Source organism: Hyla sarda, chromosome 10 (assembly GCF_029499605.1).
Source record: "Hyla sarda isolate aHylSar1 chromosome 10, aHylSar1.hap1, whole genome shotgun sequence".
NCBI classification, from domain to species: Eukaryota; Metazoa; Chordata; class Amphibia; order Anura; family Hylidae; genus Hyla; species Hyla sarda.
The window spans coordinates 22,219,976-22,243,103 of NC_079198.1; the positions used below are offsets into that span (position 1 = coordinate 22,219,976).

Below are 23,128 nucleotides of genomic sequence, written 5' to 3' on the forward strand. Positions count from 1 at the left end.
TTATATATACAGTATATCCCATAAGTGACTCCACCCCTCACATTATATATACAGTATCTCCCATAAGTGACTCCACCCCTCACATTATATATACAGTATATCCCATAAGTGACTCCACCCCTCACATTATATATACAGTATCTCCCATAAGTGAGTCCACCCCTCACATTATATATACAGTATCTCCCATAAGTGACTCCACCCCTCACATTATATATACAGTATCTCCCATAAGTGAGTCCACCCCTCACATTATATATACAGTATCTCCCATAAGTGAGTCCACCCCTCACATTATATATACAGTATCTCCCATAAGTGAGTCCACCCCTCACATTATATATACAGTATATCCCATAAGTGAGTCCACCCCTCACATTATATACAGTATCTCCCATAAGTGACTCCACCCCTCACATTATATATACAGTATCTCCCATAAGTGAGTCCACCTCTCACATTATATATACAGTATATCCCATAAGTGAGTCCACCCCTCACATTATATATACAGTATCTCCCATAAGTGACTCCACCCCTCACATTATATATACAGTATATCCCATAAGTGAGTCCACTCCTCACATTATATATACAGTATGTCCTGAGGTGAGCCACGGGGGTTCGATGTGAGGTGTATGGGGCAGATGTTGTTAACCCCTAAATGTTCGTGGCGCCCGAAAGGTAGCACCGCTAATTCTAATTAGGCAGGGCAAATAAGAGTCCAAGGCCAGGTCAGGGTTAACGGTAGCTTTACTGAGGTAGACAGATGGTACAGTCTTTACAGCTAGGCCAGGTTCCCAGAGAGATGGCCAGTAACATGGAGGGGACATCGCAGCTTGCTGGGACTTGCAGTGACTTTGACAGACTTTAGCACAGCCACACTGACTATAATAGACTTGACTGAAGATAGTGACAGCAGACAGAGATGACTTACTGACATGTGGCTGTAATTTAGGCTTGAGGCCTCCAGATGTGCTGGACATTGACCCTGAGACGTCTGGACTGGACTTGACCCCAGTAGAAGTGTGGTGGAAGAGCAAAGAGACACATTGCAGCTCCTCCCTTCCTTATAAAGGGGGGTTGTGCAAGGAGCCCATAGGTTAGCTGCGGGTCATCTGGTCACCTGGTGCTCTCTGGGTAACAAAACATGTGACTTTAACATGTGACAACCATTATCATGTGATCAATAACCATGTGACCATATCAAAGGTCCTTTACACATAATATACAATTATACAGATTATGGGGGTACAGTGCAGGTGAGCCCAGGGGACATGCAGGGACTCAAGCTGATAGGACTGTGAGATGCATATCCCATACTGGGACATCACAGTCCCATAAGTGAGTCCACCCCTCACATTATGTATACAGTATCTCCCATAAGTAAGTCCACCCCTCACATTATTTATATTTCTTTATTTATATTTATAAGAGTACTCTGTATCGCTCTATCTGCTGCTACTCATTTTACATTCACCATGAAGGAGGTAAGAGGTACAATACTTGCCTTGCTCTAAGCCAGTGTTTCAGAACCGGTGTGCCTCCAGCTGTTGCAAAACTACAACTCCCAGATAGCCGTTGGCACTGCTTTAAGCTTTGCCAACCCCCACTGTTCCAATGTCGGTAGTGACCTACCCCTACTTTTCCCATTCCGAATACATGAACGCTCAGCTGAGCAGAGAACTCATGTGCATGGGGGTTGGGAGAGACAGCATTTGGCTGAAGGCAGTCTTATGTGTATGGCTTTCAGCTAATGAAAACAGTAATTTTTCAAGATTGCCCGGCACCCACTTAACTCCCTTTCTGGGTGACCATGAGAGCATGCACAGAGGCGTTCGCAGTTTTATGTACTATCCAATGGCTTGCCTCTACATGCTGTACAGGCATGCATGAGAAAACTGTATACGGAATTGTGCAGCTTCATAATAACTAAGAAATATGTTATGTACTTTCTATTTCCTGTGAGGGAAGCTAGGGGGCAGCAGAGAGAAATGGGGTCTAAGTCCCTAAGGCAGACTTTTAGAATGTACAGCGCCACCCTTAGTTCTACATCAACCTTCGGCTGTCCGGGCTTGCTGGGAGTTGTAGTTTTGCAACAGCTGGAAACATACTGTTTGAAAAACACTGTTCTACATGATAGGTAACTTTTGGTCGATCATTCACGTAACCACCAAAGTACCGATCCCTATTGTTCATAATGCATTCACCTATTTCCTCCATACATATGAAGCTCTCAATGCAGAACCAGCTGGCCACCCTAGTATCTGAGATAGGTCCACTAGTTCATCCCTGTTTTCTATTCCTGTGTGAAAGCCATCGTGCCCTCACCAGTGCGCTATAGGGAAACTCTTCTAAAGAATCGTAAGCAGATCAGACACCACATCAAATTGTTTGTATAAAAAAAATTTAAAGCCACTAAGAACACCCCCCCCCCCCCCCTCCCCACTCCCTTTCTCCGAATGAGCCCATGACAGCTGCCTAGCTAGCCTAGAATCATCCCAACCCTACTGGTTCTCATTTATTAAAGCTGTCAAATAGAAAGACTAGTCTTTATGCCAATACTAGCCAAATTCAGCATTGGTTGCTAAGAGCAACAGAGCTAGTTTTCCTGTAAACAGTTTGGATAAATATGGTCCATTGTGAAGCGAAGACTGTTTTCCAGTAGATCAGCTGGTGAAATCTGAGCCTATCCCATTGGTTAGTCATGGTTTTGGCACTTGAGAATCCTAAATGTTCTGTTGATCTGTTGTACGTCAAGCATCATGTTCCACATTCATCATCTGCATGTTCAGTGGAAGCTCCGATTTGTGGGTTTCTAAGCACAGTCCATCCGTTCCTCAAACTCTTTAAGGAAAGTCAGCAGATCGCTTGTACTTTGAAGAGACAGCGAGTCGGAGATTTGCAGGTTGATTTCGCTGCTGCGTAGTGATGAGGCTCCAGTGTTGTAGCTTAACTCGTGAAGCAGTTGCATTGAGATTGGCGTAACCTAAAAAAAAAAATTAAGAATACCGTATGAACCTTCAAAGGACATATTCAAGTAAAGAGGTTTGGTTACTTAAAGGGATACTACAGGGAAAGAGAGAGAGAGAGAGAGAGAGAGAGAGAGAGAGAGAGAGAGATCGATCCAAAGTCACCACACCACCTGGATATGTTCCTTGTAAACCATCCTGCCTAATATGCATGGCTCCCGTGGCCCCTGTTGTCTTCTCTGGCTGCCTGATTTTCTTTGCCATCCTTCCCTCCCCTTGCCTACATCTCCCAGCAATCTCTGCTCTGCCAGCCAGCTCGATCTCTGAGAGCAGCCCCCACCCTCCTATTCTGTGAGCAGAGAGAAGTTTAGTGTGTGATTGGCTAAGGTTGCACACACCTCCCAGTTCTCAGCACTAAAGAGAGCATAACTCATCAGTGCAGAGCAGAAACCACATGGTCTGTGTCTCTCAGGAGAGTGGGGGCTGCTTTCAGAGAGGGATTTGGACAGAGACAAAGTGGATGGCTGGTGATATCATTCCCTCACTTCATGCATGTAAGTGACAACCAAAGAGGGGATACTGCTCTATATAGCTAATTAATTATATTTAGACAATTAAATAGATTGAGGAGAGGAAAAGGATGGACTATGGGTTTAGTTCCCAGGCATACCCCTTTAAATTAAAGGACATGTCTACCTAAAATGAAAAAAAAAAAAAACTCACTTGCACCATAATGAACTTCTTTTTCCATGATCTGTTGTCTGGCCAGAATTCACCCAAACAAATCCAAATGGAATACTGGGGAGATTCCTTCCTCTTCTGTTCTATGAACTCAACCAGTTCTGCAGAGAAAACGATAAATATTTTATTCTGGTAGAATGAAACAAAAAACAAAACCAGGAAACCATTTTTCCTAATATATAGGTAATGGTTCGACAAAGTGAACTAGCAGTTTAACAGTTTCATTTTTCGTCTGGGCACGGATTTTGCTGGCACGGATATTCCGGCCGTGTGCACAGCGCAGCAGAAACCTGTTGAAATCAATGGCACTCTGCTGCTCCGGAATCCGAATGTGTAAACATGGCCTACTGTGCAGAACAGCAAGTAATGAACATTGTTTAAATATACTCACATTGTTGAAAAAGTCTCTTTCCCTTGCCTCTCCCCGCCACAAGTCAGCCAAGTATAGATTTCACTATTGTGAATGCACAATTAGTAAGGTTACAGCATCTGCTGCATTCGCTCCCTGTCTGCTCCTATGCCTAGCACAAGGCAGCATGGCGTAAACACACCTTATTCACCCTAGATGTCCCAATGAAGATTCATATGTATATAGGTATATGACAGGGAGATGATGATGTAAGCTGTAGAGCTTGGTCAGAGGTGGTGAAATCACTCAGGGGGTGGGGTTTGAGCTCAGATGAGATACAGCTATGTCTTCTGACACAGCAGAATATGAGCATTTTCTCAGGAGAGAGGGAAGAGCTAGAAAGCTGGAGACAACACCATACTGACAATGAAAGGACTATACAACTTCCTGTTAGGGGTGAATCATGCAAATGTATGCTGAAGCCAGAACAATTTGTGATAACAATTAAAGGGGTACTCCCATGAAAAACTTTTTTTTTAAATAAACTGGTGCCAGAAAGTTAAACAGATTTGTAAATTACTTCTATTAAAAAAAATCTTAATCCTTCCAGTACTTTTTAGGGGCTATATACTACAGAGGAAATGCTTATCTTTTTAGATTTCTTTGATGTCATGACCACAGTGCTCTCTGCTGACATCTCTGTCCATTTTAGGTACTGTCCAGAGCAGCATATGTTTTTTTCTATGGGGATTTTCTCCTTCTCTGGACAGTTCCTAAAATGGACAGCAGAGGTCAGCAGAGAGCACTGTGGTCATGACATCAGAGAAATCTAAAAAGATAAATACAATTTTATGATACTAGAATACTACTTTTATATGCTGAATAACAACTCTTGTGAAAACTTTAACCACATCAGTTTTCACTCAACTTTTTTCTTTTCCAACAAACTTTCACCAGTCATATTCAATCACTTAAGGGGGCATTTCTAACTTTTAAAGTTATTCCCTATCCCCCCTTCGTGTTGGGGTCGGTGCAATCTAGAAAACAGAGGAAATATTTCCCCCAAATGAGCTTGGCCATGTTCATAAGCCCCATAGAGAATGAATGGAGCTCTGGACATGCATGTGTGATGTACAACATTCATTCATGGGGGACAATTTATTTTCCCCTGAATGAATAGTTCCTATCCTATGGATAGAAGATAACTTTTCAAGTTGGCAATACCTCTATAACAACACAAATATACTTTTACTATGTGACCACGTTACTACAATATTCATGAAATAGATTGTTTCCCATACCTTTGACAAATTGTTGACAGTTATAAAGAACACAATAGTCCATTTTGTCTATAGGATTGGGTTGAGATGTGGTTGGCATGTCTGTCATTGTCCAGAAGCTCCGGCACTTGCCCAGCCTCTTAGCACAAATGGCCCCATCTCGCACTTCCACCACTGTGCCCATTTCCAGGTTCTCTAGGAGTTTATTTATTTCAGCAGCTACTTTCTTGTCATGTATTGCAGTTGGGGGCGGCAGCGTCACATCCTCTACATCACTTTCAGTATTTGGTTGTTGTCTTGAAGTAATGTGGAAGCCATGCGGGTTCTTTACCAACACCTGCTTCACCTGAGTTCCACGGTAATAAATCTTTACATCAAATTCTGTTGCTATGGGAAAAATATATATTAAATTCAGGTGCTGACAAAATAAAACAGGATTCCTGTATATCTGCCATAAAAGAAGCTGCTATGGAGCTCCTGACAATGGCTTCACAAATACCACAATGCTGGGTGAAAAATGGGCAGAATGTCAACTCTACTATTCAATATTGGGTGGGGGATATGCCAAACCATCCTGTTCTGGGATGCTGGAAGTGGATGAATGACCAGCACTAGTCTGGGACCCCATTTTGGTATTTTTTATGGGGTTATTCATAGAGAAAAAGTCCCAAATTTCGGGCCAGAATGTGGTTTGTGTAAACATTTTCTAAAAGCATATTGGTGTGCAAACTTGAGAAATTTTCCTCCCAGGAATATATTGACCTTTTTAAGTCAGTTCACTTTATATATAGAGTACGCGGAACAATGATATCCATGCAATGTTAGTTAGGTTAAAGGGGTACTCCCCTGGAAAACCTTTTTTTTTTTTTTTTTTTTTTTTTAATCAACTGGTGCAACAAAGTTAAACAGATTTGTAAATGACTTCTATTTAAAAATCTTAATCCTTCTAGAACTTATCAGCTTCTATTTGCTCCACAGGAAGTTATTTTCTTTTTGAATTTCCTTTTCTGTCTGACCACAGTGCTCTCTGCTGACACCTCTGTCCATTTTAGGAACTGTCTGGAGCAGTAGAGGTTTGCTATGGGGAGTTGCTCTTACTCTGGACAGTTCCTGACATGGACAGAGGTGTCAGCAGAGAGCACTGTGGTCAGACAGAAAGGAAATTCAAAAAGAACTTCCTGTGGAGCATACAGCAGCTGATAAGAACTAGAAGGATTAAGATTTTTAAATGGAAGACATTTACAAATCTGTTTAACTTTCTTTTAGCAGTTTATAAAAAATTTTTTTTTTCCAGGGGAGTACCCCTTTAAGCTGGCTACATGTATTAGATGTGTGTTAGCCAAACCTAATGATTTTGGAGGGACCAGGTGACCAAGCTATGTTGGATTATAAATGCCTGTTTTTTTATTTTATTTATTTATTTATTATTTTTGGAAGATAAGCTTTTACTTGAGGTATTTTTTTTCCTGTTTTCCACTAACAACACATGCACTTTTAGCCAAGTTGAGCATGCATGTGTATGGAATGATCAGGAGGGATAGTTGCTGGCTGTATGGCCTGCTTTAGTCATTCGTAACAGTGTAGGTTTTATTCAGCTTTTGTCTATGTCTTGGTCCTATCACAAATGGGTCATTTATATTTCAGAAAAACAGCGCTCTTTATAATGATACAAGACATGGTATTTTATAATACAGAAACCATTAGTATTAATAAGAAGAAAGTTACCAAAGGTATTATTTGGAAAGCAATAATTCATTAGGTTTTGCTGCGTGGATTCCTGAGTCTCAGCCGGACCGCACTGAACTTGTTCTGTAACTGTAAGAGACAAAAATAAACATTATAGAACTGCAAAATAGTATAGGTCAGTGTTTCCTAATCAGGGGTGCCTCCAGTTGTTGCAAAACTACAATTCCTAGCATGCCCGGACAGCCAACGGCGGTCGTCACGCCCCCTGCCATAGACTTGCATTAAGGGAACGGGCCATGATGTCATGAGGGGCGGAGCCATGACGTCACGCTGCGTCGGCCCCTGTATCGCCCGTCATTACGCACAGAGCAGTAATGATGGCGGGGTACCGCAGTGGCGATCCCCGGGGTCCCCAGCAGCGGGACCGCGGCGATCTAACATCTTATCTCCTATCCTTTGGATAGGGGATAAGTTGTCTAGGGGCGGAGTACCCCTTTAAGAAGCTTGTGAATCAGGACCCTGCCCTGCAAAACTATTTATTTATGTTTCCTTTCCTTTCTTCTCTTATTTTCCCTTCTGTTCTATTGATTCTTATGCTGGGTTATATCCTGGTTGAAATTGTGTGTGCCCACTCCTTGCCAGCTCTTGCCTACATCCATGCTACAATGGCCTCACTTCTCCTAATCACATGACCAATGCTGGCCGCAGCTGTAGTGTCCATTGGTACAGAATGTGATGGCCACAGACTGGCTCCAGCCTCCTGCCCCATTTCATACGGCCCCATTCACACATAGGATTTGATTCTGTGCCCAAACTGGCATCAAATCAGAAATAAGTATCATGTTACCTAATTTGTATTAATTAAATTCACTTAAAGGGGTACTCCACTGGAAAACATTTTTTGTAAATCAACTCTATGGCCGAGTTGGAGCACTGCCTTGGGCAATCTCCGGCTCTGCCATAGCGATGTATTAAGGGGCGTGTCAGACGCCGCTTCGTGCAGTGGTAGACACCCGATATCTGGCCAGCGAGCCGGGGCCCCGTACAGGAGATCACGGGGGGCCCCAGTGGTCGGACCCCCCTCAATCTGAATCATATCCCCTATCCTTAGGTTAGGGGATACGTTTTTCAGAACTGGACTAACCCTTTAAACAGATTTGTAAATTACTTCTATTTAAAAATCTTAATCCTTCCAGTACTTATCAGCTGCTGTATACTACAGAGGAAGTTCTTTTCTTTTTGTATTTCATTTCTGTCTGACCACAGTGCTCTCTGCTGACACTTCTGTCCATGTCAGGAACTGTCCAGAGCAGGAAAGGTTTGCTATGGGGATTTGCTCCTACTCTGGACAGTTCCTAAAATGGACAGAGGTGTCAGCAGAGAGCACCTTGGTCAGGCAGAAAGGAACAACACAACTTTCTCTATATATACAACATCTTCCTCTGTATACAACAGCAAAAAGACAAGAACTTCCTGTGGAGCATATAACAGCTGATAAGTACTGGAAGGGTTAAGATTTAATAAGTAAGTAATTTACAAATCTGTTTAACTTTCTGGCACCAGTTGATAAAAAAAAATTGTTTTCCAGTGGAGTACCCCTTTAATGCTCGAGGATTTGCTGTATACTCACATCACTTCTATTGCTAAGATCAGAGTATACACCTGATCCTGTAGTAAAATGTGCATTATGGTTTATCCTGGATTAGAAAAACAGCTGATTTCTTCAAAAACAGCACCACACCTGTCCTCAGCTTATTTGTGGTATTGCAGCTCAGTGCCACTAAAGTGAATAAAGCCATGTTGTAATACCACACACAACCTGATGGATAACCTCTGTCCTGTCATTCTTGATGGGATATCTCCTGATCTTCCTCTTGTTAAAAGTGAAGATATGTGTTCCTATTATATTTCTTACAGAACTTTCCTTTATGATAATGCATAATTGTATTGCATTTTTAGGCTGAATGTAACATAGTAACATAGTTCATAAGGTTGAAAAAAGACCAGAGTCCATCAAGTTCAACCTATAACCCTAATAAGTCCCTACTGAGTTGATCTAGAGGAAGGCAAAAAACCCTCATACTAGAGGTAAAAATTCCTTCCTGACTCCAAATATGGCATCAGAATAAATCCCTGGATCAATGTTCTGTCCATATAGATCTAATATACATAACGAGCGATGTTATTACTCTCCAAAAATGCATCCAGACCCCTTTGAATTCTTTTATCGAGTTCACCATGACCACCTCCTCCGGGAGAGAATTCCACAGTCTCACTGCTCTTACAGTAAAGAACCCCCGTCTGTACTGGTGTAGAAACCTTCTTTCCTCTAGACGTAGAGGATGCCCCTTGTTATAGATACAGTCCTGGGTATAAATAGATCATGGGAGAGATCTCTGTACAGCCCCCTGATATATTTATACATAGTTATTAGGTCGCCCCTAAGCCTTCTTTTTTTAGTCCTCCCATTCCCCGTATTACCCTGGTTGCCCGTCTTTGAACCCTCTCCAGCTCCACTATATCTTTCTTGTACACTGGTGCCCAGTACTGTACACAGTATTCTATGTGTGGTCTGACTAGTAATTTGTACAGCAGTAGAATTATTTCCTTGTCGTGGGCATCTATGCCCCTATTGATGTCCCCCATGATTTTATTTGCCTTGCCAGCAGCTGCCCAACACTGGTCTCTACAGCTAAATTTACTATTAACTAAGACTCCCAAGTCCTTTTCCACATCAGTCGTCCCAAGTGTTCTCCCATTTAATACATAACCCCAGCCCAGATTTTTCTTCCCCATGTGCATTACCTTACATTTATCAGTGTTGAACCTCATCTGCCACTTCCCAGCCCAAACTTACATCCTATCCAGATCCATTTGTAACAGTGCACTGTCTTCTATAGTGTTTACCGCTTCACAGAGTTTAATATCATCAGCAAAGATTGCTACTTTACTATTCAACCCCTCTACAAGGTCATTAATAAATATATTAAATAGAACAGGACCCAAGACTGACCCCTGTGGTCCCCACTAGTAACAGGCACCCAATCAGAAGACAATTGTACCTCTGAACTTTCTGTGTTGGTAATCTACATTTTTAATGGTCTACTTTTGTTTATTCTATTTAAACTATATATATACATATGTATATATATATATATATATATATATATATATATATATATATCTTTAAAGAGAATCTGACAGCTGGCTCACCCTCATTAAACCCAATATACTGGCTAATAGTGCTGGTGAATAGCTGTAAAATGATGGGTCACTTACCTTTATTGGTGCCTTCTGTGCATTCTTATGTATGTTAAAACTTTTAAAACCGTGGAAAACTTTTTTTTTTAAATCAACTGCTGCCAGAAAGTTAAACAGATTTGTAAATCACTTCTATTAAAAAATCTTAATCCTTCCAGTACTTTTTAGGGGCTGTATACTAAAGAGAAATCGAAAAAGAAATGCATTTCCTCTGATGTCATAACCACAGTGCTCTCTGCTGACCTCTGCTGTCCATTTTAGGAACTGTCCAGAGCAGCATATGTTTGCTATGGGGATTTTCTTCTTCTCTGGACAGTTCCTAAAATGGACAGCAGAGGTCAGGACATCACAGGAAATGCATTTCTTTTTGGATTTCTCTTTAGTATACAGCCCCTAAAAAGTACTGGAAGGATTAAGATTTTTTAATAAAAGTGATTTACAAATCTGTTTAACTTTCTGGCACCAGTTGATTAAAAAAAAAAAAAAAAGTTTTCCACGGGAGTACCCCTTTAATAGTTTTAATCATATTGCGCTCCAGCGTGCATTGGAGGTGGGGAGGTGGCTTACCAAGCTCCCCTGCCTCATCTATATTCCATCTATTTTGATTATTCAAATTCTTCACTTACACGTCACTAGGACGTGAGAGCCTGCGGGGGAAGGTGAGCGTTCTGCTGTCAGTGCAGGCACCGCTGGTTCGATATACCCAGAAGTTGGCTGTAGTGTGGCTTCAGTAGCGCATAAAGAGACGCGCTCACCACCTCCCGCAGGCTCTCACATCCTAGTTATGTGAGAGTGAAGAATTTGAATAATCAAGATAGGAGGCTGGCTGCAGGCAAAATATAGATGAGGCAGGGGAGCTCGACAAGTCAGCTTCCTGCCTCCAATGCGTGCTGGATCACAATATGAATAAAACTACTAAAGTCTGAACATAAGGCACCAGTAAGTGACCCCTCATTTTACATCTATTCATACACACTATAACCCAGTATATTGGGTTTAGTGCAGGTGAACCAGCCGTCAGTTTCTCTTTAAAAACTGGATATGGTGTTAAACTGAAACAGTTTGCTCCATGGTTGATGACTCACGATACAAGGGCCGACAGTTTGTGACGTCACGGCTATGCCCCCTCCCATAGACTTGCATTAAAGGGAAGTGGCGTGACGGCATGAGGGGTGGAGCCAAGACGTCACATTACTCCGGCCCCTGTATAGTGAGTCATCAGCCACAGAGCAAACTTAGCTCCGTACAGCCGATGACTTGGGGGGCTGCAGGAGAGATCGTGGGGGTCCCCAGCGGCAGGACCCCCCTGATCAGACATCTTATCCCCTATCCTTGGATAGGTGTTAAGGTGTCTAGGGGCGGATTACCCCTTTAAATATTAATTATGTTTGAGCAAGAATGTGACTATAAGGCCAAGGTTACACTTGTTTTTTCCCTGACTTTGCACTCCCAAGATGCAGTTTTTGTGCCGTTTTGTTCAAAAATAGTTTGTTTTAGTCTTGATGTTTTGTTTTTCTTAAGCGTTTTTGCCCCTACATTTCTAACATGTGATTTTTTTCATCATATTACTTAAGAAATTCTGTTGAGTAAATGTGAAACAACCTAGCCAATGCTGGACCCACATTCTTTTTTTATTGCATTTTTTTCACATTTTTTTCTGGCAGTTTTTGGAATACGGCCACTGCAGTTTTTGAGCCAAAGCCAGAAGTGGATTCAAAAGGAATAGGACATATAAAGGAAGGACTTTTACTTCTCCTCCCTTATGGATCCACTTCTGACTTTGGCTCAAACACTGCAGTGGTAATTTTCAAAAAACTGCCAGAAAAAAAACCAAGTGGAAAATTAGCCATAGACTTCTATGTAAGCGAAAAGCCAAGATTTTGTCCAAAAAAACGCCAAAGTCTCCACATGCTGTGATTTAGGAAAACTGCTACTGAGCCCAACACCACAGAGAAACTCTGAGATTAGTGTAAAAACACCAAGTGGGCTTGACTTTTCTTAAATCCCTATAGACTTTATGCTAACATCTGGCCATTGCGTTTTTTTCACCCAAAAAACACTGCATTTGTGGTGTTTTTTTGGGTGGAGTTAATGCAAAAAAAAAAAAAAAAAAAAAAAGCTAGTGGAAACCTAGCCTTTGGGTGTATTCACACTTTCAAGTATTTCATTGCAATTATTTACAAACATAGCCAGAAATGGATCTGAAAGGAAGAGAAGGGTCAGTTTTTCTTTTATACATGTCTGAAAGTGTGAACACAGCCTTAAAAATAAAAAAGCTGAAAATTGCCACTGCATTAGGAAAGTTAGCCTTAGGCTAGGTTCAGACTACGGAATCTCCGGGCAGAAATTTTCCGCCCTGAGATTCCGAGTTCTGCCTGCGCCGACTGAATTAGTCGGCGCTAGGACCGCGCGGACACTGCAGTCTCCTATAGACTACTATGTGTTCCGCTAGGATTTCCGCCTGAAGAAAGAGCAACCCCTTTCTTCAGGCGGAAATTTTCTAGCGGATTTTTCATCCGGATTTTCCGCTTCACAAATTCCGAAGTGTGAATTTGTGAACAGAAAACCATTCACTACACTGTGCATTATAGTAACCGGAATTTCTGCCGGAAATTTCAAAGCGGAAATTCCGGCGGAAATTCCGTAGTCTGAACCTAGCCTTAGGATAAGTTTCCACTTGGGTTTTTTTTCTGGCAGTTTTTGGATATCTCCCACTGCAGTTTTTGAGCCAAAGTTAGAAGCGGATCCATAAGGGAGGAGAAGTATAAGTCCTTCCTTTATATGTCCTATTCCTTTTGAATACATTTCTGGCTTTGGCTCAAAAACTGCAGTGGCCGTATTCCAAAAACTGCCAGAAAAAAACCAAGTGGAAACTTAGCCTTATAGTACATTCAAACGGGTGGATTACCTGTGGAATTTCAGCAGTGTATTTGCTGCGGAAAATCCGCAGCAAATTTTGCTACCATTGACTTCAATGTGTCTGCAGAAAATCCGCAATAGAGGCAGGTTTGCAGATTTTCCTTCGGACCCATTGAAGTCAATGGTAGCAAAATCCGTTGAGGATTTTCCGCAGCAAATACGCTGTGGAAATTCCGCAGGTAATCCGCCCATGTGAACGAACCCTTAGACTATGATTATGGGTTTGGATCTTCTATAAGTTTCCTGCTGTTGGTTTAAGCCACGGTGGGTAATCAGCAATGAAAAATCTGCAGCAGACCCCATTGAAGTCAACTGCTGTGAATTTTCCGCTGCGGAAAATCTTCCATGGAAAGCTTGCTGTGGACAAGTCGCCATTGCCTAAACCCGCAGTGAGAAACTTGCAGAACATCAGGACGTGTAAATGTACCCCTAGGCTAAGTTCACACAGCGGAATTTTCGTGCAGTATTTAGCGGAATAATTCTCCCTAAATTGGATACACATGATGTTCAATGGGATTCCACTGTCGTATTCACACAGCATCATGACTTTGAGTAGAATTGCGGAATTTCGGATGTGTGAACATAGCCTTAAAGGAGATATCCAGTAATGAAAAACGTATCCCCTATCCTAAGGATAGGGGATAAGTTTCAGATCGCTTGGGGTCCGACCGCTGGGGCCCCCGCTATCTCCTGTATGGGGTCACGGCAGCCCGCGGGAAGGGGCGTGTTGACCACTGCATGAAGCGGCAGCTGACACGCTCCCTCAATACAACTCTATGGCAGAGCCGGAGCGCTGCCTTCAGCAATCTCCGGCTCTGCCATAGCGCTGTATTGAGGGGGCGTGTTGGCAGCCGCTTCGTGCGGTGGACGACACCCGCTATCTGGCCAGCGAGCCGGGGCCCCGTACAGGAGATCGCGGGGGGGGGGGGGGGGGGGACCCGCCACGATCTGAAACTCATCCCTTATCCTTAGGATAGGGGATACGTTTTTCGGCACTGGACTACCCCTTTATAAAAGAAGGCAACTCAAGGGCTTTAATAGGAGGAGTGCTACTTTATACTCACCAGGTTGCTCATTGTATCCTAAATATGGTGAATGGTTTTCAGGCACAGGACTGGTACCACATTCCGCTGAATACAGATCAGGAGATGACAAGTTATTGTACCAGCCTTGGCCTGGTGATTCCAGAGGCGTTTGCAAGTCTTCAGCGGCAAGGTAAAGCTCTAGACACAATATAAATATACGGTTATTGGTGAGATATGTATGGAAACAATATTCATGGGGAGGCTGACGTTGTGCTAATGCTGATATTGTTGGATGGTTTCTCTTATGTTTTCTTATTTTCTAGACCTGCCTTTTTGCGTTTTTGTGGATCTCTTAGTGATGTGGATTTCCAGATGTTGCAGTACTACAACTGCCAGCATGCCCAGACAGCTGTTGGCTGTCGGGGCATGCTGGGAGTTGTAGTTTGGAGAAGGGTCTGACTACACATAGGCCAGTGGTATCCAAACTGTGCACCTCCAGATGTTGCAAAACTACAACTCCCAGCAAGCCCAGACAGCTGTTGGCTGTCGGGGCATGCTGGGAGTTGTAGTTTGGAGAAGGGTCTGACTAGCCATAGAGCACTGGTATCCAAACTGTGGACCTCTAGATGTTGCAAAACTACAACTCCCAGCAAGCCCAGACAGCTGTTGGCTGTCCGGGCATGCTGAGAGTTGTAGTTTGGAGAAGGGTCTGACTACACATAGGCCAGTGGTATCCAAACTGTGCACCTCCAGATGTTGCAAAACTACAACTCCCAGCATGCACAGACAGCTGTTGGCTGTCCGGGCATGCTGGTAGTTAATTGCAATTATTTACAAACAAAGCCAGAAATGAATCACAGTTTGCAGGGTCTGACTACACATAGGGCAGTGGTATCCAAAATGTGGACCTCCAGATGTTGCAAAACTACAACTTCCAGCATGCCCAGACAGCCGTTGGCTGTCTGGGCATGCTGGGAGTTGTAGTTTTGCTACAGCTGTTTGGAGACCAAGGACATAGGGGGAGATTTATCAAAACCTGTCCAGAGGAAAAGTTGCCCAGTTGCCCATAGCAACCAATCAGATCGCTACTTTCATTTTGCAGAGGCTTTGTTTAAAATGAAAGAAGCGATCTGATTGGTTGCTATGGGCAACTGGGCAACTTTTTCTCTGGACAGGTTTTGATAAATTTCCCCCACAGGGTTTGTAGTCTAAAAAAAGTAGCTGCATGAACCCGGTTTATAAAGGTTCTGTATAGTTGTTATTTGCACCAAACAGTAGGATATTTTTTTAATCAGGACTAACTGCAAAGATATCTTATTTTATTTCTAGTGTAGATGTGGAGATAACCTTTAACTATAGTAATGATTTAATAATAATGCAGTCATAATAATCATGATAGTAAAAACTTAAATCGCATTTTTCTAAACTATATTCTGCAGTATATTCTATACTTGTTTCTAGAGATGAGTGAACTTACAGTAAATTCGATTCGTCACGAACTTCTCGGCTCGGCAGTTGATGACTTATCCTGCATAAATTAGTTCAGCTTTCAGGTGCTCCGGTGGGCTGGAAAAGGTGGATACATTCCTAGGAAAGAGTCTCCTAGGACTGTATCCACCTTTTCCAGCCCACGGGAGCACCGGAAAGCTGAACTAATTTATGCAGGAAAAGCCATCAACTGCCGGGCCGAGAAGTTCGTGAGGAATCGAATTTACTGTAAGTTCACTCATCTCTACTTGTTTCATATAGAAAAATACTGGCAAAGTATAAATGTACTTACCGTCGTCATTAAGAGAGATCTGCATCTGCGTCATGCCCTGCGCCAGATGTCCGTCCTGGAAAATACACAAAGGTTGGTCTTAGCAATGTTGAAGCAGCCACGATCAAGCATCTGAATAATGCGGTAATATTAAACAGTGCTAGGCTATGTTCCCAAAGCAGAATTTCTGCAATTCTGCACAAAGCTTGCTGGACGGAATTGCAGAATTCTGCCGGATTTCTGGCAGAACTTCTGTGTTCCCTAAACACCGAATTCTGCCAAAATTAAAGCCCCATTGAGTTCAATGGGATTCCATCTGCAATTCTGCAAAATTTAAAAACAGGTCTTTAAGTTTTGCAGAATGCGGAATTTCCACAGCGGAATGTCTGCCACAGGAATATCGCTGTGTGAATGGGACAGCGGAATCCGTTTAAACATAATAGGCTTTATTTTGGCAGAATTTCCGGCAGAATTCTTCCGTCTGAACTGCCGGCGAAATTCTGCCGTGTGAACATAGCCTTAGGTTATGTTCGTATTACGGAATGTCTGCATGGAAAATCTCAGTGCGGACGTTCCGGAGACTGCGGGCCCCGGCATAATATGCCGGCACTAGGACCGCACAAGAATGCTCCGTCTCATAGTTGGCTATGCATTCCGTGCGGAGTCCGCAGAAAGAATCAAGAGGTTCACTCTTTCTTCGGACACGGAATTTGGGATTTCCGTGCCGGAAACATCCGGCACAGAAATTACATTGCGTGCAGATCGCAGCAGAATTTTGTTGAATTCAGTGGGACTCTGCTTCAGCAGAATTTCCGTGCAGAATTCCAAGCAGAATTCTTCACAGAGATTCCGAGGTGTGAACATGGCCTTAGGGTGGGGTTACTTATGTACAGCTATCTAGCATAGTCAACCAATGGTGAGATTGCATTAGTGCCTCTACATCTGGCACCATACCAGGTCCAACACATACACCTTGTTGCATCTGGTTTCTATACAGGGAGGTTCCATATCCCTGGACATAGGTGAACAAACCCCCATTCATTTTCTTTGTGGGTATTATGACATGCCAAAAAAAAAAGGTACAATGCTGTAATTGGCGTGTGAAGGTCACTTTTTAAAAACGAAAATGTGCATCAACAAACCACAGCGATCTGGCTTCCTGGGCTGTTCCAGTTGGTTATATTCATAGTTGGACTAATATCACTCATGTTCATGTCTTCAGAAGCAACACTACCTACAGAGGAAAAAAATATTTATTTATTTATTTATTTAACATTTCTCCAAATGAAACAAACACTTTACTTGGTATTTGTTAAAATAATTATTGGCCTCTAGAGGCGCTGTTGATGGGAGATTTCCAAGAATTATGAAGGCAGCTGTTTAGTAGTAAAAACTATTGTTTTTGAGATCTCTCTTTAAAGGGGTATCCCAGGAAAAAACTTTTATTTTTTATATCAACTGGCTCCAGAAAAGTTAAACAGATTTGTAAATTACTTCTATTAAAAATCTTAATCCTTCCAATAATTATCAGCTGCTGCTATATATATATATATATATATATATATATATATATATATATATATAAGTTTTTTTCTGGATAACCCCTTTAGTTACATTAAAGTCTAGCACAAAGCATGTAAAACATCCCCAGACTAGAGGACTGCAATGGGATTGGGATTCTGTGGGTCCTCCAGGACCGATATAAAACTTGCGGGGGTGGGTGGTTTTTAGTCTTGAGCAGGCGAGAGCCGGAAGCGATGTGCGGCCATCAGGATACAGGGACAAGACTGGAATCAGGAGTCAGGACTCAAAACAGGACAGAAAGTCAAAAGGGAAAAAGAAGTTGCACTAAAATGCTTTTTCCGGCACTATACTGACAACAGAAACATGTCTGTCTAGGATTTATCAAAATTCACGCACTGCCTGGCATCATGACCTTTTATGTCCTCCAAGTGTAAAGTTCACATTGGTTAGACATCTATATCTGTCGTTGTTCCTTTGTGTTTGCATTTGCACCATCGCGGCAGGCCATGCGGCTGTTATGAGGCCCTTAGAGAGACGAAGGGCCCCATCCTGGTTGGCCCCATATTTTTTTCCATTAGGAAGAAACTGTGCAGAACTCTTGCACACTGGGGGGGGGGGGGGGGGGGGGAGGGGGGTTTACTGACCAATGGGTCATGGAGAACATGGGGAAATAAACACCAGACCTTTCTGACCTGGGGCAAAATCAGGTGCTGTAATGCTTTGCAACCATTTTTGCTTTTGTATTGATATCTAGATCATCACCAGACTGTGGCAATACATTCTGCATTGAACTTCTACTGTTACTTTAAAAGGGGTATTCAGGGAATTATTTATTTCATTTGACTATGCTACAGGGGCTGTAAAGTTAGTGTAGTTCCTAATATAGTGTCTGTACCTGTGTGTGACGGTTTTCTCACAATTCTTCTGTGATTTTCACCCCAATATTTATTTTTACCAGCATACAAAATGACTGTTGTCTCAGATTTTTCCCAGCTTGCAATGCGGCCGAGACCTGACTCACTAGTCAGCTGATGACAGGGAGCCTGTCTGCTTCAATGGGTGGAGCGATGGCTTGGTGAGAGAGAGATCAATCTGCAACTAATGCAACAGCTGTAAGCATCCTGATTGAAAACTGCAGGTCTTTTGAATGGATGCAGCTCATTTATGTTTCAATGGGTGGGGTGACTGATGTGTGGGAGGGAGGAAAATGGGATTATGGGATTTGGAGGCAAAAGAAGAAAACTCAAACAGGAAATACCAGTTCACAAAAAGCTAGCCACAGTGTTATGATAATCTCACAACATAGCCATTTAGCCCCAAGACAAGCGCAGATCCTTCCTAAGCATGTCCATTACTGTCTGCCAGGTACGTGCTAAAATCACCTCATGGTGGTTAACCCCTTTGAAGTCTAAACAATCATGACTTCCTCCATCCTCCGGTATAGTTTCTGGATCGCTTAGCTCAGGAGAAGTTTTAGGCAGAAGTCTATCAAGAACCTCTACAGTAAGGACACTCAGTGGTCATCCGACCTCCCTCCCTGGAGCAAACCACTTCATACAGCAGGAAAGTGAACTTACCAGCAGAAAGATTTTCTCTGATGATCTCATAAATTTTATGTGGGTCAGAAGACTCCGAGCTTTTGTCACTGATCATACGGATTTCTTTTTTACGATTCAGAGCAGAGCGGACATTTCTTTTCCACACAGCTGGGTTGGGTTGGTCCGTGTTGGGGTCATAAGTACCGCTGACAACAGCCCAAGCCTAGGGAGATAGGAGACACATAGATGAACCTCAGCATGTACCCCACTTGTTAGGAATTTACCCAAAACAGTTTCCTATGATGATGTTTTGTGATACACTATTTAACTGTCCAAAGGGAAGGTCACCCTATTTATCCCAAAGCAACACGGACTGGGAAAGAAAACGTCCCTTGCAGATGCTTGAAAATGAACTGTAGTCCACTGCAGACTCGGATATCACTTTTTCATGCTTTATTCACCAACAAGATAAAAGACATACACGGCGACGCGTTTTGGTTGCAGTCTGCAACCTTAGGTCTTTTAAACCTTAGGTTGCAGACTGCAACCGAAACGTGTCGCCATGTATGCCTTTTATCTTGTTGGTGAATGAAGCACGAAAAACTGATTTCTGAGTCTGTGCTGGATTATCGTTCCTTTTCAAGACACTGTTTAACTGGTTGTCAATAGTTTAGTAAATTTTAAACCAATTACCATTCCAAGCTCCATATATTTGCATCAGGGAATTGATTTAGATTAAAGGGGTACTCCACTTGAAAACATTTTTTTTTTAAATCAACTGGTGCCAGAAAGTTAAACAGATTTGTAAATTACTTCTATTAAAATTTTTTTTACCCTTCCAGTATTTATTAGCAGCTATATGCTACAGAGGAAATTCTATTCTTTTTGAATTTCTTTTTGTGTCTTGTCCACAGTGCTCTCTGCTGACACCTGATGCTCATATCAGGAACTGTCCAAAGCAGGAGAAAATTCCCATTGCAAACCTATGCTGCTCTGGACAGTTCCAGACACGGACAGAGGTGTCAGCAGAGAGCACTGTGGACAAGACAAAAGAGAAATTCAAAAATAATAGAATTTCCTCTGTAGCATACAGCTGCTAAAAGGTACTGGAAGGGTAAAGATTTTTTAATAGAAGTAATTTACAAATCTGTTTTAAAAAAAAAGTTTTCCACCGGAGTACCCCTAAGTAGTGCACCATTCATGAAACCCTCACCACAGTTCACCAGAGGTCATGAATATAACTATGACTATAAGCTGCTAGTTTCACTATAGAGCTGTGTTTACATTGTATTTTGGTCCATATTTCCAGCTTTATTTAAATTCATTTTATTATTTCTGGTCAATTTGTAAGCAAATACTGTGTGCACATAGCCTAAGCCATCCACTAAATATTTTAGCCAATTTCTGATCTATAATACAGTAATTTTACAGTTCAAAAACAGTCCACTTACCTTTTTCTCAATCATTTATACATCAGAAAAAAGCAAATAAACAGGCAAAAAATCTGAAAAATTATTTATTTAATAATTACAACAAAAAAAAAAAAAACTGTGTGTACACAAAAACTATTGAAAACCCCCCCCCCCCCCCCCCCCCATTGTTTTTTTGTTTTGTTGCAGAAACACTGCAATTTTTCTGGCTACGGAAACCTGTCTGCACTAAGAGGAGACCCTAAATTGACCAAAAGGAGACCCTAAATTGTGAAGCTTGGCTTTATCTTCCATGCATTTTAAGAAATGGAGACATTGAAATCTGATGCCAGTACAAGACCCACTCATCTACTCCTATTTGTGAAAATAGTAACCTTTACCTTAGTATTGATTTAGCTTTTTTACATGACACATGGAAGGTTATGGATTAGCCAAAGGCTTCCAAATGCTAGAGGTGCAGTGCAAGTTTTGTCCAATACAGCAAGAGATAAAGAGATGGGGATGGCACTCACCAGTAAGCTTTTCTTCTTTATTAAATCACATCACAAAGCAGGTAGGAGCAGGAATGGCGGGGGGCGCTGGGCGCCCCCCACCATTCCTGCTCCTACCTGCTTTGTGATGTTATGAATTAATAAAAAAATAAAAGCTTACTGGTGAGTGCCGTCCCTATCTCTTACTGTATTGGATTATACACCTGCCTTGACTGAGCACCTCCTGTCACAGCGTCTTACTATCCGGACCACAGCGCAGCCAATTCCTCCTGTTTATGTGAACTGATCCCTGCAGTCTGTAGTGCCGGCTCAACCTGTTTCTACCCTTGGCCATACTGCAAGTTTTGTGTTGACCATACCAGATGTAAAGAATACACAGAACTCTGAACATAGTAAAATGGAGGAGCTAATTGCGGACTCCCGCAGCACGCTCCGCAAGTACACTCCAGTTTTTTGGTCCCCATGGTTAGGCCTGATTACCTCGGCGGATTTCAGAACTACACACCAAGACTCCTGTTACCCCATCCCCACTGGTTAATGCCCACTCCTCGTCTCGACTACCTTGAGCGGTCTCCCCGTACTAGTGCAGCCTTGGGTGAGCTCGGAGCTGGAATCGCCTCAGGAAGGTAAGTTGTTTCCTGGATTTCATTCGTGCCTGTGCTGTGCTTCTTCCTCCTCTTTTTCTCTCCTCTGGTTTTCCTCTTTTCACTCCTTCTCCTTCCCTTACCTTCCTGTCTTTCCCTGTCCCGTGTTAGCCCCACCTCCACCTCTCCCCACCTCCCTCCCCGGACCCCATCCTCCCCTTCCATCCCCCCCCCCCCCCCCCAAGAGGGTTGACGTTTGCTTGATCGGATTGCCGCTCCCTGTTTTTCCGTCATACCCGTGTATTTGATGTTCCCGATTGTTGTTTTGTGTTTCATTGGAATACCTCTCTTATGTAATATTGCCTGTCAACATGTCTGGTCTGGCATTATTGCACAATTACCTCAAATATCTTTACATCATCCCCCGATCGGTCCTGCCTCAGGCCGTGCTTCCATGGTATTTTGACTTTTGTATGTTCTTCATCGATCCATATGAGACCAGGATACTTCTGACTGTTGATCTGTTCTATGAGCCAGGGGATAATACGTGGCTTATTATGAGAACCCATCTTCGAAGATTGTCTATTGTGCTGCGGTTTGCCAAAAAATGCAACAAACAAGAGATATTATACGTTTTGGATGGATAGCAGATCTATTAGTTGGGAATTAAGACAGGTAGTTTAAGGCTTTTTTCATATTTTGGCAATCTTTTTTTTTTATTTTTTTTATATAAAATATACAGTCACCTGTAAATAAGATGATTATTAAGAGTCTAACTGCTGGGGCCTTCGTGATTGGCTGTAATTTGGAGAAAAATCTTATCTCAAGATTGAAACATTGTATGGTGTCCATTGAAATTACCAGGCTGTCTGTGTACTGCATGACATTGTTGGGTCCTACTTTGGCTTTGTCCACATTACTGTCAGAGTCTCCATCTGTATATCTGTCAGGATTGATGCAAAAACTAAGTGCAGCATACTGGCTTTTCCCCCGTCAAAACGATGAACTGGAACCTGATGGACCCCATTATAAATGAGTCCATTAGGCACAGTTTGTGTCCCTCATTTGGTGGGTCCCTCACAGTCGTAGGTGGGGAGTTTGAATGGGGTGGTATACCTATACCGTAATGCAGGGAGGACAGAAACCTCCTGTGGAGCATTTAATGGGTCTCTCATTGCTATTATGGATTCCATTGTAATAGAAGCCTTGATGGCTGTATTAACTGAGACACCATCTTGGAATTAGTCTTTTACAATTTAAACTAGACAACCCTTTTAAGTTGCATATTTAGCTTGACTGCAGTTTATAATGGCCTTGGCCTAGACAAGACAAGACAACCCCTTCAAGGCAAAACCCTAGACCACAATTACTGCTCTTGACTGCTGTGATCCAATGTTCCCTGACTCTTAAATGACAGCTTTACCCACCTATGTGGTAATATCAAGAGCAGTGATCTATACCTGTATGACTTGGTGAATTTGCCATCACCAGTGTCCTTAGAATAGGTCATCAATATAAGATGGGTGGGGGGTTGGACCCTCACTGATCTGCTTGATGAAGGAACCCGTA

The 23,128-nt window shown here is 42.4% G+C and overlaps 3 protein-coding genes across 3 annotated transcripts in view; 1 reads left to right on the forward strand and 2 right to left on the reverse strand.

The window, feature by feature from the left end:
• The window catches only part of IRF3 (interferon regulatory factor 3), a 53,894-nt gene extending 51,479 nt beyond the window's left edge, over window positions 1–2,415 (reverse strand). The window contains exon 1 of the mRNA XM_056541944.1: window positions 938–2,415. The gene's annotated coding sequence lies outside the window, so the exon portion shown is untranslated. The remainder of the gene's footprint in view (window positions 1–937) is intronic.
• The window catches only part of SCT (secretin), an 88,543-nt gene that overhangs the window by 18,348 nt on the left and 47,067 nt on the right, over window positions 1–23,128 (forward strand). The gene's annotated exons all lie outside the window — the stretch shown is intronic.
• On the reverse strand, window positions 2,453–22,153 carry LOC130293358 (interferon regulatory factor 3-like). The gene is made up of 9 exons (XM_056541946.1): window positions 21,961–22,153; window positions 19,094–19,277; window positions 17,135–17,226; window positions 16,014–16,068; window positions 14,273–14,431; window positions 7,068–7,157; window positions 5,364–5,729; window positions 3,696–3,814; window positions 2,453–2,989 (listed from the first exon to the last, which is right to left on the reverse strand). The coding sequence occupies exons 1-9, from the start codon at window positions 22,126–22,128 to the stop codon at window positions 2,819–2,821; spliced, it is 1,404 nt and encodes a 467-aa protein (XP_056397921.1). The 5' UTR covers window positions 22,129–22,153; the 3' UTR covers window positions 2,453–2,818.